General features: G+C 45.1%; 1 protein-coding gene across 1 annotated transcript in view; it reads left to right on the top strand.

Annotated features, from left to right (window-relative positions):
- The first annotated feature begins 5661 nt into the window (after positions 1 to 5661).
- The window catches only part of nhsl2 (NHS-like 2), an 84344-nt gene continuing 77613 nt past the window's right edge, over positions 5662 to 12392 (top strand). Inside the window, exon 1 of the mRNA XM_079295505.1 lies at positions 5662 to 6032. Coding sequence (XP_079151631.1) covers positions 5741 to 6032 — 292 coding nt within the window. The 5' untranslated portion in view covers positions 5662 to 5740. The remainder of the gene's footprint in view (positions 6033 to 12392) is intronic.

The following is a 12392-nucleotide window of genomic DNA, read 5'->3' as shown; positions in this document are numbered from 1 at the left end:
CAGTAAAATATTCCCAATGCTTCTCTGTTACATGTGCTGCTGCATTAATGTGCACGTTGCGTGTTTTTAGCTGGTTTAATCTCCATCAATGCATCGTGCTCCAGATGTTTGTGGCGTCCTGTGAGAACCTCGTGTCTCTAAAAGGATCAAACAGCGTTGTGATCATGTAGTGGAGTGAAAACCTCTGAGACGTGGTGGAAACATCTCCGTGAGGTCACGAACCGGCAGATAAAATACGTTGAGGAAGTCAGAAGTGTCAGCGTTGTCCCCGGTTAACAATAAATAAATATTTAAAATATATATTTTACAGGCCTGTGACCAGTTCTGTACAAACGGTCTTTGAACATTTGAAATATGAGACTCGCCAGACGCTCTGCATCCCCCTGGTGAGCAGAGCAACAATCACAGTTGATTCTCTCTTACACACACACACACACACACACACACCCACAGACACACAGACACACACACACACACACACACACACACACACACACACACACACACACACTCTCACTCTCACTCTGTGGAGGCTTTGAAGTGCGTTTGGCTGGATGGTGAGAAAAGCAGAAGAAACTGAGCTGCAGAAAACCCAAATGTTGAATTGTCTCACGGAGGATTAAACAGCAGGAAGTAGACGACATGACAGCACGTGTCAGTTAACGTGTTCATGCTGCTCGTGGTTCATCACGTTGACGTTGACGTTGCAGGATGTCCTGAATGTGTCTGTTGGGTGTCCGTCAGGCTGTTCGATCACTTATTAAATCTCTTTTTTTACGGACTGGCTTTCATGTGATGTCTTTTTACTGCTTTTATTTCATTGTGTTTATTGGTTTTATTGCTTCATCTATTTTAACTGTTTTAATTGTAACTTTTTTTTGCTTTGTCTGTCAAAGCACTTTGTAAACTCTGTTTTTAAAGCTGCTACAAACATAAAGTTATTATCATCATCCTTTCATCTGGAGATGCATCTTTCTGACTGTTTCCGGTGCCGATACCGACAACAGGCGTGACTTAAAGATAAAGTTATTAATGTCTGAAAACTAATGAGTGTATTGGATCTAAATACTGATCCTCAGTCCTGACAGACGTGCTGTATAGGACGTTTGGGGCTCAGGTGCGGTTTGAATTGTTGATTCGTTTTCTTTTGCTTCTTTAATTCTGGTTTCAAATATAACGAACATTTTGATAATATTTGATTGATTCAGAGAAGATTTGTACATTGTTATTTTTGGTGTTACTTTAATCATCTTGTGACCCTCTTCCAAAAATAATAATACAAATAATAAAATGAACAAATAAAATATCAATAACACGAATAATATTAATGTAAACCACAATAATGGGACGACGGGAGGAGTAATGGAGGTTCATGTGGAGGGTGCGCTTTGTGCTAAAGGAGAGAAAAGTGGGCTGAGCTGCTGAAACAATGAACTCAGTCATCTGAGGAGGAGGAGGAGGATGAAGGGTGGGAGGATGGAGGAGGAGGAGGAGGGAGAGCAGTGGGTGAGGACAGCTGTTTCTAATCAATCGCTTCCATGTGATTGACTGACTGGAGCTCATTGGCTCGTTGAAGGTATTTTATATTACAACTATCGCTCGATACGAGTAACTGAGTACGGATGACGTAATGTGGCCGCTCCCTTCCGCTTCTTCTCTCTTTTTTGGGGGGGGGGGGGTAATCAACGTTTTGGCTGCACACACACACACACATACACAAGTTTCTCATGTTGATGTTTTCAATTGTGTCAATAAAAAAGGTTTATGTTGAAATTCCTTCTCTCGCTTTCTCTCTCTCTCTCTCTCTCTGTCTCTCTGTCTCTCTCTCTCTCTCTCTCTTTCTCTCTCTCTCTCTGTCTCTCTCTGTGCCTCTCTTTCTCTCTCTCTCTCTCTCTCTTTCTCTCTCTCTCTCTCTTTCTCTCTCTCTCTCTCCTCCTCCATCCCCCTCTCCATCGGACCGACAGACTGCATGAACAAAAACATTTAGGTAGGCCAAGTTCACATTTGGGAGGGGTTGCTAAAGGAGGCCCAGGGGGCGCTCTGAGGACCAGATGTGCTGTTTTTGGGGGGCTGGGGTTGGGGAGGGGGGGTTCACAAGGCTCCGGAGAAAGTGGAGAGGAAGTGTTGTGGAGAGGAAGTGTTGCAGAGAAGTTCGCTGAGACGTCACCGTGCAGTAAATCCAGCTGCAGGAAGAGATCTGTGCAGCTGGAATGAACCAGCGTGGAAAGAGACGATAGCTGCTCCAAGATGAGTAAAAGGACCAAAGTTAAATAAATCATGGGAGGCTTTCAGCTGATGAGATGCACAACATTTCATCAGCGCTCTCTCCGGTCTTAGTTTCTGTCCTCGCTGAATATTAGATGTCGTTTTTCTCCCCTCAGGAGTCGGCTGGAGAAGAGAAAAACAGCTCATGATGAACTTTATTCAGACAAATGGAAGAGATGATGAGAAAGAGTGAGTCGGTGCGGTGAGAATAAGAGATCCATGTTGTGACCAACTGGCGGTGAGAAGATATTGTTTCCGGCAGGTTTTTGGATTCCTCATCAATGTCTGATGAGTGTTGTTCTTGCTCTTGACATAATAATCGTGGGTCAATAAACTGTGGGTCAATATTTGCATCTGAAAGTTCCGGAACACTTTCCCAGTGAAAGTAAATATGTTCTTGTCACAGACAGGACATTAGACATTTCACTGCTGCTCTTCGTTAGCGTCACTGCTAGACAGTTAGCTAGTTAGCACACGCTAACCATCGTAGCTTACTTGACAGAAAATGTACACACAGTTTAATCTGTTCCTTATTCCGATAAGGCCGAACAAAAAGCCTCCGAACGCACTTCAACACGTGCAGACATGCTCAGTTTCCCGGTTACGGTTGCTGAGCCATGATTGGATGATGCTTTTTTTGGAGGCGGGGTTTAAGAAATGGAACTTTTTTTTTACAGATTTAATTAAAAACGTAAACACAGTTTCTGCGATATGTTGAACAAAAGGTTACAATAAACAGCGCAACAAACGAACTGATTTGATAAATACGTATGAAAACAGAAAAGTGTTTCAGTTTTGCACGTTTTCTCAGCATTAATGCAAAGATATGACTGTAGACGGACAATTGAACAAACTTAAGGGATAAAGAAACTTGCAAAATGATAAATGACTCATGTGAAACAGTTAATCTGCCGTGCATGGACACAGAAACATTAGAACAAGGATTCAATTCTTCAAATCTCAATTTTTTGGAATGGAACTCTTCATTCGTGCGTCATTTCTCACGAGAGGAAGTGAACAGAGGACGAATTATAACTTCTAGATTTACAGCGGAGGAACAGCTGGCTGTTGTGAAATAAAGAGGAGTAAGAGACGTAGGACGAAGCTTCTCCTCCTCTTCCTCAGAGTCATCGAGGCCCCAGAGGCTCCTGCAGAGACGCGACGTCTTAAAGGGAAACACGTCTGCTGTGTTGGCTTTTCTTCGTCTCACTTTGTGGGGAGGAAGAAGAATCCACTGTGGAGAAGTTGGTCATGTTGGTTGACCAGAAAGATTTGGCCTCGGAACAAAGGGGGTTGTGTTCAGGGACGACGAAGAAAGCGGGAAAAACAGGCACCCTCCCTTTACAAATGTGAGATGTAATCATGATCTTGTGACTTTGTTATGTGTTGAATCTGTGGTCTTTATGCGTGTTCACGTAAGCTAGTACCACTCGGGGTGGGAATCACCAGAGGCCCCGCGATACGTATCCCGATACTTAAGTCCCGATACGATATCATCACGATACTTAAGTCACAATACAATACTATGACGATACTTAAGTCCCGATACGATATCATCACGATACTTAAGTCACAATACAATACGATGACGATACTTAAGTCCCGATATCAGAATACTTAAGTCACAATACAATACTGTTACGATACTTAAGTCCCGATACGATATCATCACGATACTTAAGTCACAATACAATACTATGACGATACTTAAGTGCAGATACGATATCATCACGATACTTAAGTCACAATACAATACTATGACGATACTTAAGTCCCGATACGATATTATCACGATACTTAAGTCACAATACAATACTTTTACGATACTTCAGTCCCGATACGATATCATCACGATACTTAAGTCACAATACAATACTATTACGATGGTAACAGTATTCTGGTTCTTCTTCTTCTCCTCCTTTCCAGATCCAGTTGTTTACAGGGGGACGTATGATGAGCATTTTCAGTTGTTGTGCACATACATTTGGGTGTCTGTGGTTCCCACTAACCCACAAACTGTGACATAAGGTGACATCGTCAGTTTGTTGTGGACAGCCTGGATCAGCTCAGGGGTTCTTAAAGAGACAGGCGCTAAAACGGAGCGTTTCAGACAGACGGTGAATACGGCATGTTCAGACGGACAGTCGGAGAACAATAAGGTGTTTTTTGAACATTAAAGAACGTAAACATGCTCTTGTAGAAACCCAGAATACAAGTTTGAACCTAAAAATGAGCGAGATATGTCGCCTTTAAATAAACCTTGAAGCCACGAAGCCTCTACGGACGTGTTTGGTATTTTAAAAGTCTTTCTTTCTTTATCAAGTTCAAGTTTAAATACGCTTTATTTGGATGTATGAGGTCGATATGACTCAACATGAACGGACGTACGTTGAATGAATAAAAGACTACACGGTGCATGATGTAAGTATTTGATTTCTCGTTGTGAGCATGAATCTGCTGCTTTAACAGCCTCCACTAGAAAACTACAAACAAGTTTTTGGACAATGTCTTCTGCTCATTGTCTTACTCACCTACTGACACACGTGCACACAGATAGACAAGCGTGGGCGCGCACAGTTACGCGCAGTGGTGCATGAAGGACTCCTTCCTTCAAGGAGGCGATCCATCCTCAACGTGTCACTCTTCTTCTTCTTCTTTCTCCTCATCTTCATCTCCTCCTCTTCTCCTCTTCTTCCTCCATCTCTCTTCTTCTCTTCCTCCCTCCAGACAGGTTTTCCTTCTCGGGAAACACCGGACTGTTGCGCCCCATGTCGTCGCGTCAAGCCGGACAGAATGAGATCTGATGCCGGTTTATTTAGCTACAAAATAAAAGCACGTATGGAAGAACATCTATAGAAAGATGCACAGGGCTACACCACAAAGTGTGATGTTTCCAGAAGGAAGCCTCCATAAATAGGTCTACATTTTGAATATGTATTCATATATTTAAACTTATATATTATTTTAAATAGTATAGCCCAAAAGAAGAGTTCATTGAATTATTTCAAAGTGTATTTTTGTCTTCTTTACTACGGCCCAATGTGATTAAAATATCATGATCTTTCACTTCAGACTTATATCATCTATAAACTTGTTAAATGTTCAAATTCACTACTTGAATCCTTAAATTCACTTTGGCACTTCATATGGTTTAGGATCAAAAACAAACCCGGGCTTTGATTTTGAAAGGCTAAACCGGATGTGTTGACTGCTACATTTTGGCTGATGTGACGCCACTCTCCACAGCAGCTGCGTCTCTCCTCTCCGCCACACGAAATAAGAAAAGCTCGCTCGCAGTCTGAAAAACAATGAGGGCGCACGACGCGCAACTCGCTCCAAGCGTCTCCAACGGCGGCGGAGGATCCGTAGCGTGCGTTCGCGCGCCAACCGGCGGGAGAAGGACCACAGGAATATAACTTGACCATCTGCGGAGTTTGTTATTGTTGTTGTTGTGTTGTTGTTGGGGGGAGTAATCATGCCTTTCTGCAAACGGACGATACTTCCCAAAGATGTGTGCAAGCCCGACGGCGCGAGGCTGCAGCGGTGGCGGCAGGCGGAGGTCTTCGGGGACTTGGTGGACGTGTGCGGCTTCAGCCTGTGCTCGCTGCTCCGGCAGCTCTCGGATCTGTCCCGGCAGTCGGTGAGCATCCTGGAGGAGCTGCAGGGAGAGCTGGTGTCCGTCTGCCGCCGGTCCGGCGCGCTGGAGGGCAGAGTGGTCCGGCTGCAGAGGCACGTCGCCGCGCTGGTCAGCAAGCCTCCGCCCAGAAGTAAGTTACAGGTTACAGGAGTTTAGTTTCACGTCAAACGTTCTGATGTCAGCCCGCACGCGCGCTCCTTTTATCTGGAGAGATTGATGGTTTTGTGACTTGACATGACCGAACAAAAAGAACCGCGAGCGGCCACTGCGCGCGGTGCACATCCCCAGCGTTGCTCGGGGTGTGAGTAAGTGAGAGGTTTGTTATTGTGTGCGTGCGTTCACTTGCTGCAGGAAATCTGAAAGTTTTTATGCACAAACTCTTAAAAAGAATCCAGAAAAGTGCTTCAATTCTGCTAGGAAATAACGGGGATTTCACATGTAACCAGAACTAAGTGACACTGTGACGTTCAAAGGGGGCGGAGCCCATGCGAGCGTGTCAATAGCCGGTGTAAGAATGAGTTGTGATGTTTTAAAACCACTCGGGATGAACTGAAAGTCTTGCACTCTTTCGTTTTTCTGACCAGTGAACTTCTTGTGACAGAGGCTCTGGTTCCGTGGACATGCGGGGTTTACAGGGTGCCCCTGAAGGCAGCACGTTGTGGGTGTGGAGGGTGGAACGTGAACTCGGGTGTAAGAGCAGAGATGTCGTGCGTGTTTCTGGAGTTCCGTCTCTACCTGTCACCTTGTCCCCGTCCCCTCCTCCTCTGACGTCACGCATTCATGTGTGTTTGCTTTGCGTCTCTGTTGACTTCAGCTCACAGTTTTCCAGTTCAAGTGAGTTGAATCAAAGATTCAAGATGCTCGCGTTGAGGCTTCAACTCTGGAATGTGTTTCTCTTGCTGTTACTTCTCTGGAACTCTGGTTTCACATTCATGTGCTGAAGCGGGAAGGTTTCTGGTAACTGGACCTTTATGTGGAGAACTCATCAGTGACTTCCTCTTATATATTTTTATGTTTTTCGTGATGTCATATTTTAAGTCTTCAGGCCTCAGGAGAAGATCTTTAAGTTTGTAAAGTTTAAAATGACTTAAAGAGTAATTTTCAGGGATGTTTTAGGATTCATAGTTTAAGATTCATGAAAACAATCCAGTCAGTTCATCGCGTATTCGACAGCACAGTCACTGTGTCAAGCCTTCAACGAGCCTCCAGAAGCCTCACAATAACAATCAATCATCCAACATGACCCCGCGATGCATCGCATCTGTATCGTGCATAATAATTAACATATGAATCAATAAGCAGTCGAGCTTTAGAGCGGATTGGTCCTTTAATTCACCAACAGCAGCACATTTACTGGAGCTCATCAGTGTCACCACACGTCTACCTCCACCTGACGGCAGCGCAGGTCACCCAGATGCATGATGGGACGAGAGGAACTCGCCCGTGTGTGTGTGTGTGTGTGTGTGAGACGTAAAGATCCTCTCTCTCTTCTTCCCTCTCTTTGTATTCTGCGTGGGTTCTTACTGTGTCACTAACATGTGGGCAGAAAGAGCACGACTAAACAATCAATAGAGCCACATGGGCCTTCCTCTCATCATCATCATCCTCTCTGTCTCTCTGATGAAAATGAAGACACGTACGGATAATAATGTTTGAAAAGATCTGTAATGAGACAAAGGACTGTTCATATAAATACTGCTATCTCGCACTGATAAAGATGAAGATAAAGAGGAAGAGGAAGTCACTCTGCAGAGCTTGACAGCGCCGGAGTTTGTGCGTCCAAATCTTCCTCCGGTAGCGGACTGGACCTGAGTCTCTCATGCTGGTTTTTATTTCCTGTCGTTGACCCCGAGTGGAGCAGGAATGTCCCAAGTATGAGAGTGGCGAGCCGGAGTTCTATGTTTTCATTTGGTGCCGGCCTTTTTCTTTTTTTTCTCCTAATTGTCTGGGAAACCACATTCTTCCTCTGAGCCCCGGCTGCTTCTTAAAGGCTGATTCCGCTCGAGTTTGTCTTCCCCGGTCGAGGTTACAAAAAGCTGCTCTCTGGGATTCGAACCAACGCCATCACAGCAGGTGTTTACCCTCAGCTGTCAGAGGCACTGTGACATCACCACATTGGGGGTGTGGCTTGAAGTGCGTCATGATCAAGTTTCAGAAAGAGGCGCCGGCCTTTCTTTTCTGGGTGTCTTGCCATTGTTTGAATTCACAAGTAATCTACAGCGGACCTTCATCAATGAACAGAACCGGTGTGTGAAGAAAGCATCTTTCATCACGGCTGCTGTTCCTCCCATGCTCCCTGAATGTTGCACAGGATGGAACTCTATAGAGCTTCAGTGTAAGCAGACACAGGAGAGCACAGCGTGGGCTTCACGCCCAACTATCTGTTCTCTCTCTCTCTCTCTCTCTCTCTCTCTCTCTCTCTCTCACTCACCCTCTCCCTCTCTCTCTCTGTGTCTCTCTCTCTCTCTCTCTCTCTCTCTCTCTCTCTCTCTCTCTCACTCACCCTCTCCCTCTCTCTCTCTGTGTCTCTCTCTCTCTCTCTCTCTCTCTCTCCTCCCTCGTTCCCACGGCTGGACATCACCCTCATGACTCAGGATCCCTCTCTGTTGGCCCCTCTGTAATTCCTCTTGTGTTCGTTTCTTACTTCTTTTCTCTTTCCTCCTTAAAACAGCTTCAGAAACTCGTTTTTTCAGAGATGATGCGTTCAGGTTCCGACCCGACAAAACGATGCATTCAGGGTCGATGGATCACTTTGTTCTGTGTTAATAGTAACACTGTGTGTTAACAGTCGATTCAGGCCACGGACTCTTTTCAGAGTCAACATATTCACTTCTCCTCCCCCTCCTCCCCCTCCTCCCCCTCCTCTTCCTACAGGCGGTCATTCACAGGTCAGCTGCAGCTTCAACACGCTGCAGTAATCCGGCTTCGGTTTTTACTCTGATGAAGTTACTCTGATGTAAATGCTGCTCGCTTCACCTGTCGGAACGTCGTTTTAACACTGATGTAGTCCTGCAGTCAGGTTCAGAGATACATCTTCTCCTTTAAAGATGTATTTTGTTCGGTTTAACTGTGTTTATTTCCGCCTACAACCAATAGTGTGATATATGTTCACGTTCATACTTGTATCTAACGTGTCGTTCTCTCTCAGGAGCTCTAACGTTGGTTATTGTTGCGTGATACTTCACAAGAAGAGGAAATCTTTCCGCACGCTGTACAAAATAACAACGAGCAGATTCAGTTACAGCGGTGACATAATGCAGGAAGAGGCCGGGTGGGATAAAACACTGGACATGTGCAGAACAGCTCTCTCTCCTCTGTGACTGGTTTACATGTGTGTGTGTGTGTGTGTGTGTGTGTGTTAACAGCCATCACGTGTGCTGCGTGTCTCCTCGATGTGTTTCTGTGCAGAGCTCTTCTCTCTGAGCTGTAACGGACAAAAGGCCGGCTGTCAACACCAACACGCTGTAATGGAGGACGCCATCACTTCCAGATGACGGACAGGGAGCGGTGTGTGTGCGTGTGTGTGTGTGTGTGTGCGTGCGTGTGTGTGTGTGTGTGTGTGTGCGTGTGTGTGTGTGTGTGTGTGTGAGGGGAATATCACTCCATTGTGTAGGGAGTTACCTGGTTCACATTCAGGAAAGAAGAGAGAGAGATTGTGCAAATGTGTGTTTGTTTTAAGTGTGTTACCATTGGCAGCAGGGTAGGAAAGGACACAAACGAGGAAAGGAGACAAGGAGACAACCCTGTCTCAGAAAGCAGGAAAAACCGTCACAGCTATCATTTTAAACATGACACTTAAGATTTAAAGAGTTTAAAACTCATTTTGATGAAGCTAAAAAAACAACGTTTAATCTGGAATATTGTGACGTGGTGAGAATGTTCGGATGAACATATCATCTGTTCATCACACGGAACAAAGCAGCGCGATACAACTTAAGTGACTCAGCTCAGCAGCGACATCCTTTCAAAATAAAGGTTTTATAATCGCTACAGAAGCGAGTTCAGTGCTGGTTTGTTGGATCAGTGGGTTAAGAGGAGAACCAAAGTATTTATTGGCAGCGCGTTGTGGCGATGCAACAACAGGACACACAGTTCTGACACCGGACACACGGACCCGGACACCCCGATGAGTGTGTGTGTGTGTGTGTGTGTGTGTGTGTGTAGCCTCCTGCTATACCAACCCACGACCTGGCAGCCGCGAGGCTCTGCGGTTTGGACGCGGTGCGAATAATCAGTGTGTGTTTGTGTTCGTAAACAACTCACAGAGCTGCTACGGCCGTGTGTTTGAGTCACGGCTCCATGTTGATGAGTCGCCATCAAGCTTCCACCTGATCACGTGTCTGTGTTCGCCGCACACCAATAGAATTACACGGTGCGTCAATTCAGCCTGGTCTCATCCAGCGTTCTGAACCTCACTCAGTAGTTCTAGACCTTTCCCGTGAAGACGGAACTTTATTTTGAAAGGACCGCATAGATATCATCCGAATACGAGCGCTGAGATGCACATCTGCTCTGAGCTGTTTCGTGCACACTGACGCTTGAAACCTCGTCCTCGTCCTCCGAACTGAGAGCAGATGATGTGCGGCCGTGGTCGTCACTGTGTTTAGTTCTGCCCCGTCAACGTCTCTCACGGTCCACGTGTTGTTCGTTAGGAGCGGCCATCTTTACGTTTCCCACGACAGCTGTAGAAATATGATGATTGACGAGGATAATTATATCTTTTAAAGTCACAGTGAGATCAGAACATTTTCACAAACAGGGAAAAATCCTTTGCAAAAGTCAAGAATCATGACTGTGAAACAGAAGAAAATACAATATATCTGGTATTTGAAACAAAGAGGATGGAATGTGCAGATGTTGCCCTGCTCTTTGCTCTGTCATTGTATTCATGAGCTCTTCTTTGCAGCTCATTCGTCCATAGTTGTGTGTTGCTGCGTGTCCTCTATCTGCTCTCTGAGTTCATTAGTGCCCTGTGTGAAGCCGGCACTCTGCCCCCCACACACACACACACGCACACACACACACACACACACACACACACACACACGCACACGCACACACACACGCTCTCTCTCTGCAGCTGAAAAGCTGCTGATTATGATTAAAAAATGCTGATTAAAAAAAGTCATGAATTGAATATAATTAGTTTGTTTTTACAATGAAGAAATGAAAACGTTGACGTCAGACGTCTGTTCATTCTGCGCTCTGTTCTAATCGCTCGTTATTGCTGCGTTCACTGTGTTGCGTGTGAACTGTGGAGAACATCTTTCTTCCTTTCACTTCTGAAAGCGTTTGACTCGATGAAGAGATGAGCCGACGTCGCTCATAGAAAAGGAAACGCGAGCCGACAGCAGAGCCGAGACCGTACGGTTCACTCTGACTGGTGCTCAGATCTACGGCAAGCACGGTGGGTCAAACCTGAAGCCGAAACCTCAGGTTTATGTGTTACATGCTTCCTGAAATGTTCTGTTTAAATATGCACATGAGGCATTATCTCATGGTGACTTTGGGAGAAGTTAGCAGAAATCTACAGACGCAAAGCAACAAAGAAGTAAAATAAATGTTTTCTTTCCTCGATTATGAAAAAAGAGGAGTTATGGAGGAAGAATAAACCAAAACAAAGTGTCGGATAAGAGTTACACAAACACACGACAACGTGTTAGTGAGACGACAGTGTGTCATAAATTCAGCATTCATGTAGAAATCAAAAAATGTTTGCGTTGCTGTGCACGTAGGTGTGTGTGTGTGTGTGTGTGTTTAACGTCTGTTGCTTTGTGTGTTGCCTCTTGTTAGTGTGTGTACTTGTCTCTGTGTGTGTGTGTGTGTGTGTGTGTGTGGAGAGAATCCTGAAGAGGAAACAAATTGCAAATGTTTTCATACTCTTTCTTCCAACCTTTCAAAGAGCTGTGTTGCATTCAGTCCAGAACTGTTGATTTGAATCATCATTCTGCTCATTTAAAGCTGGAATTCAAAGTCATGGAACACCTGTAAGTACAAGTATTATAAGTACTGTACTTAAATAACACAAGAGGTACTTTCTACTTTTAATTCACAAGCAGAGCGTCTTTCATACGTGAATGCAAATGAGCTGAGAAGCAGCTGAGGAGGACTTCATGTGGACGCATCACCCAAAACCACGAGTCTGCTGATCTCTGCGGCGCTGACGCTGCAGACGGGTTCTGCTGCTCTTCTGTGTTTGGTCTCATTTCACGGTGTTCTGTTGAATGCGGTGGTGGCAGCTTGGAGGGATTAAAGCATGAGATGTGTTCTGGCAGCGATGCGTTGATAATGTCTTGTTTTCCAGCGACGCTCAGCTCAGAATCATGGGATTGAACCTCCAGGATCTCAGTTTTCATACTTTATTCGTCTGCTGAGACGTATTTACGGTCAAACTAATGCTTAACATGTTAAAAATAGCTGCTGGAGGAACGCACGCACGCACACACACACACATTGGGAAAGTTGCTTATTTGCTTTCTTGCCGAGAGTT

Source organism: Melanostigma gelatinosum, assembly GCF_949748355.1.
Source record: "Melanostigma gelatinosum genome assembly, chromosome: 23".
Taxonomy (NCBI): domain Eukaryota; kingdom Metazoa; phylum Chordata; class Actinopteri; order Perciformes; family Zoarcidae; genus Melanostigma; species Melanostigma gelatinosum.
Note: the sequence above shows the minus strand (reverse complement) of the source record. Positions and strands in the feature narration are given on the sequence as shown.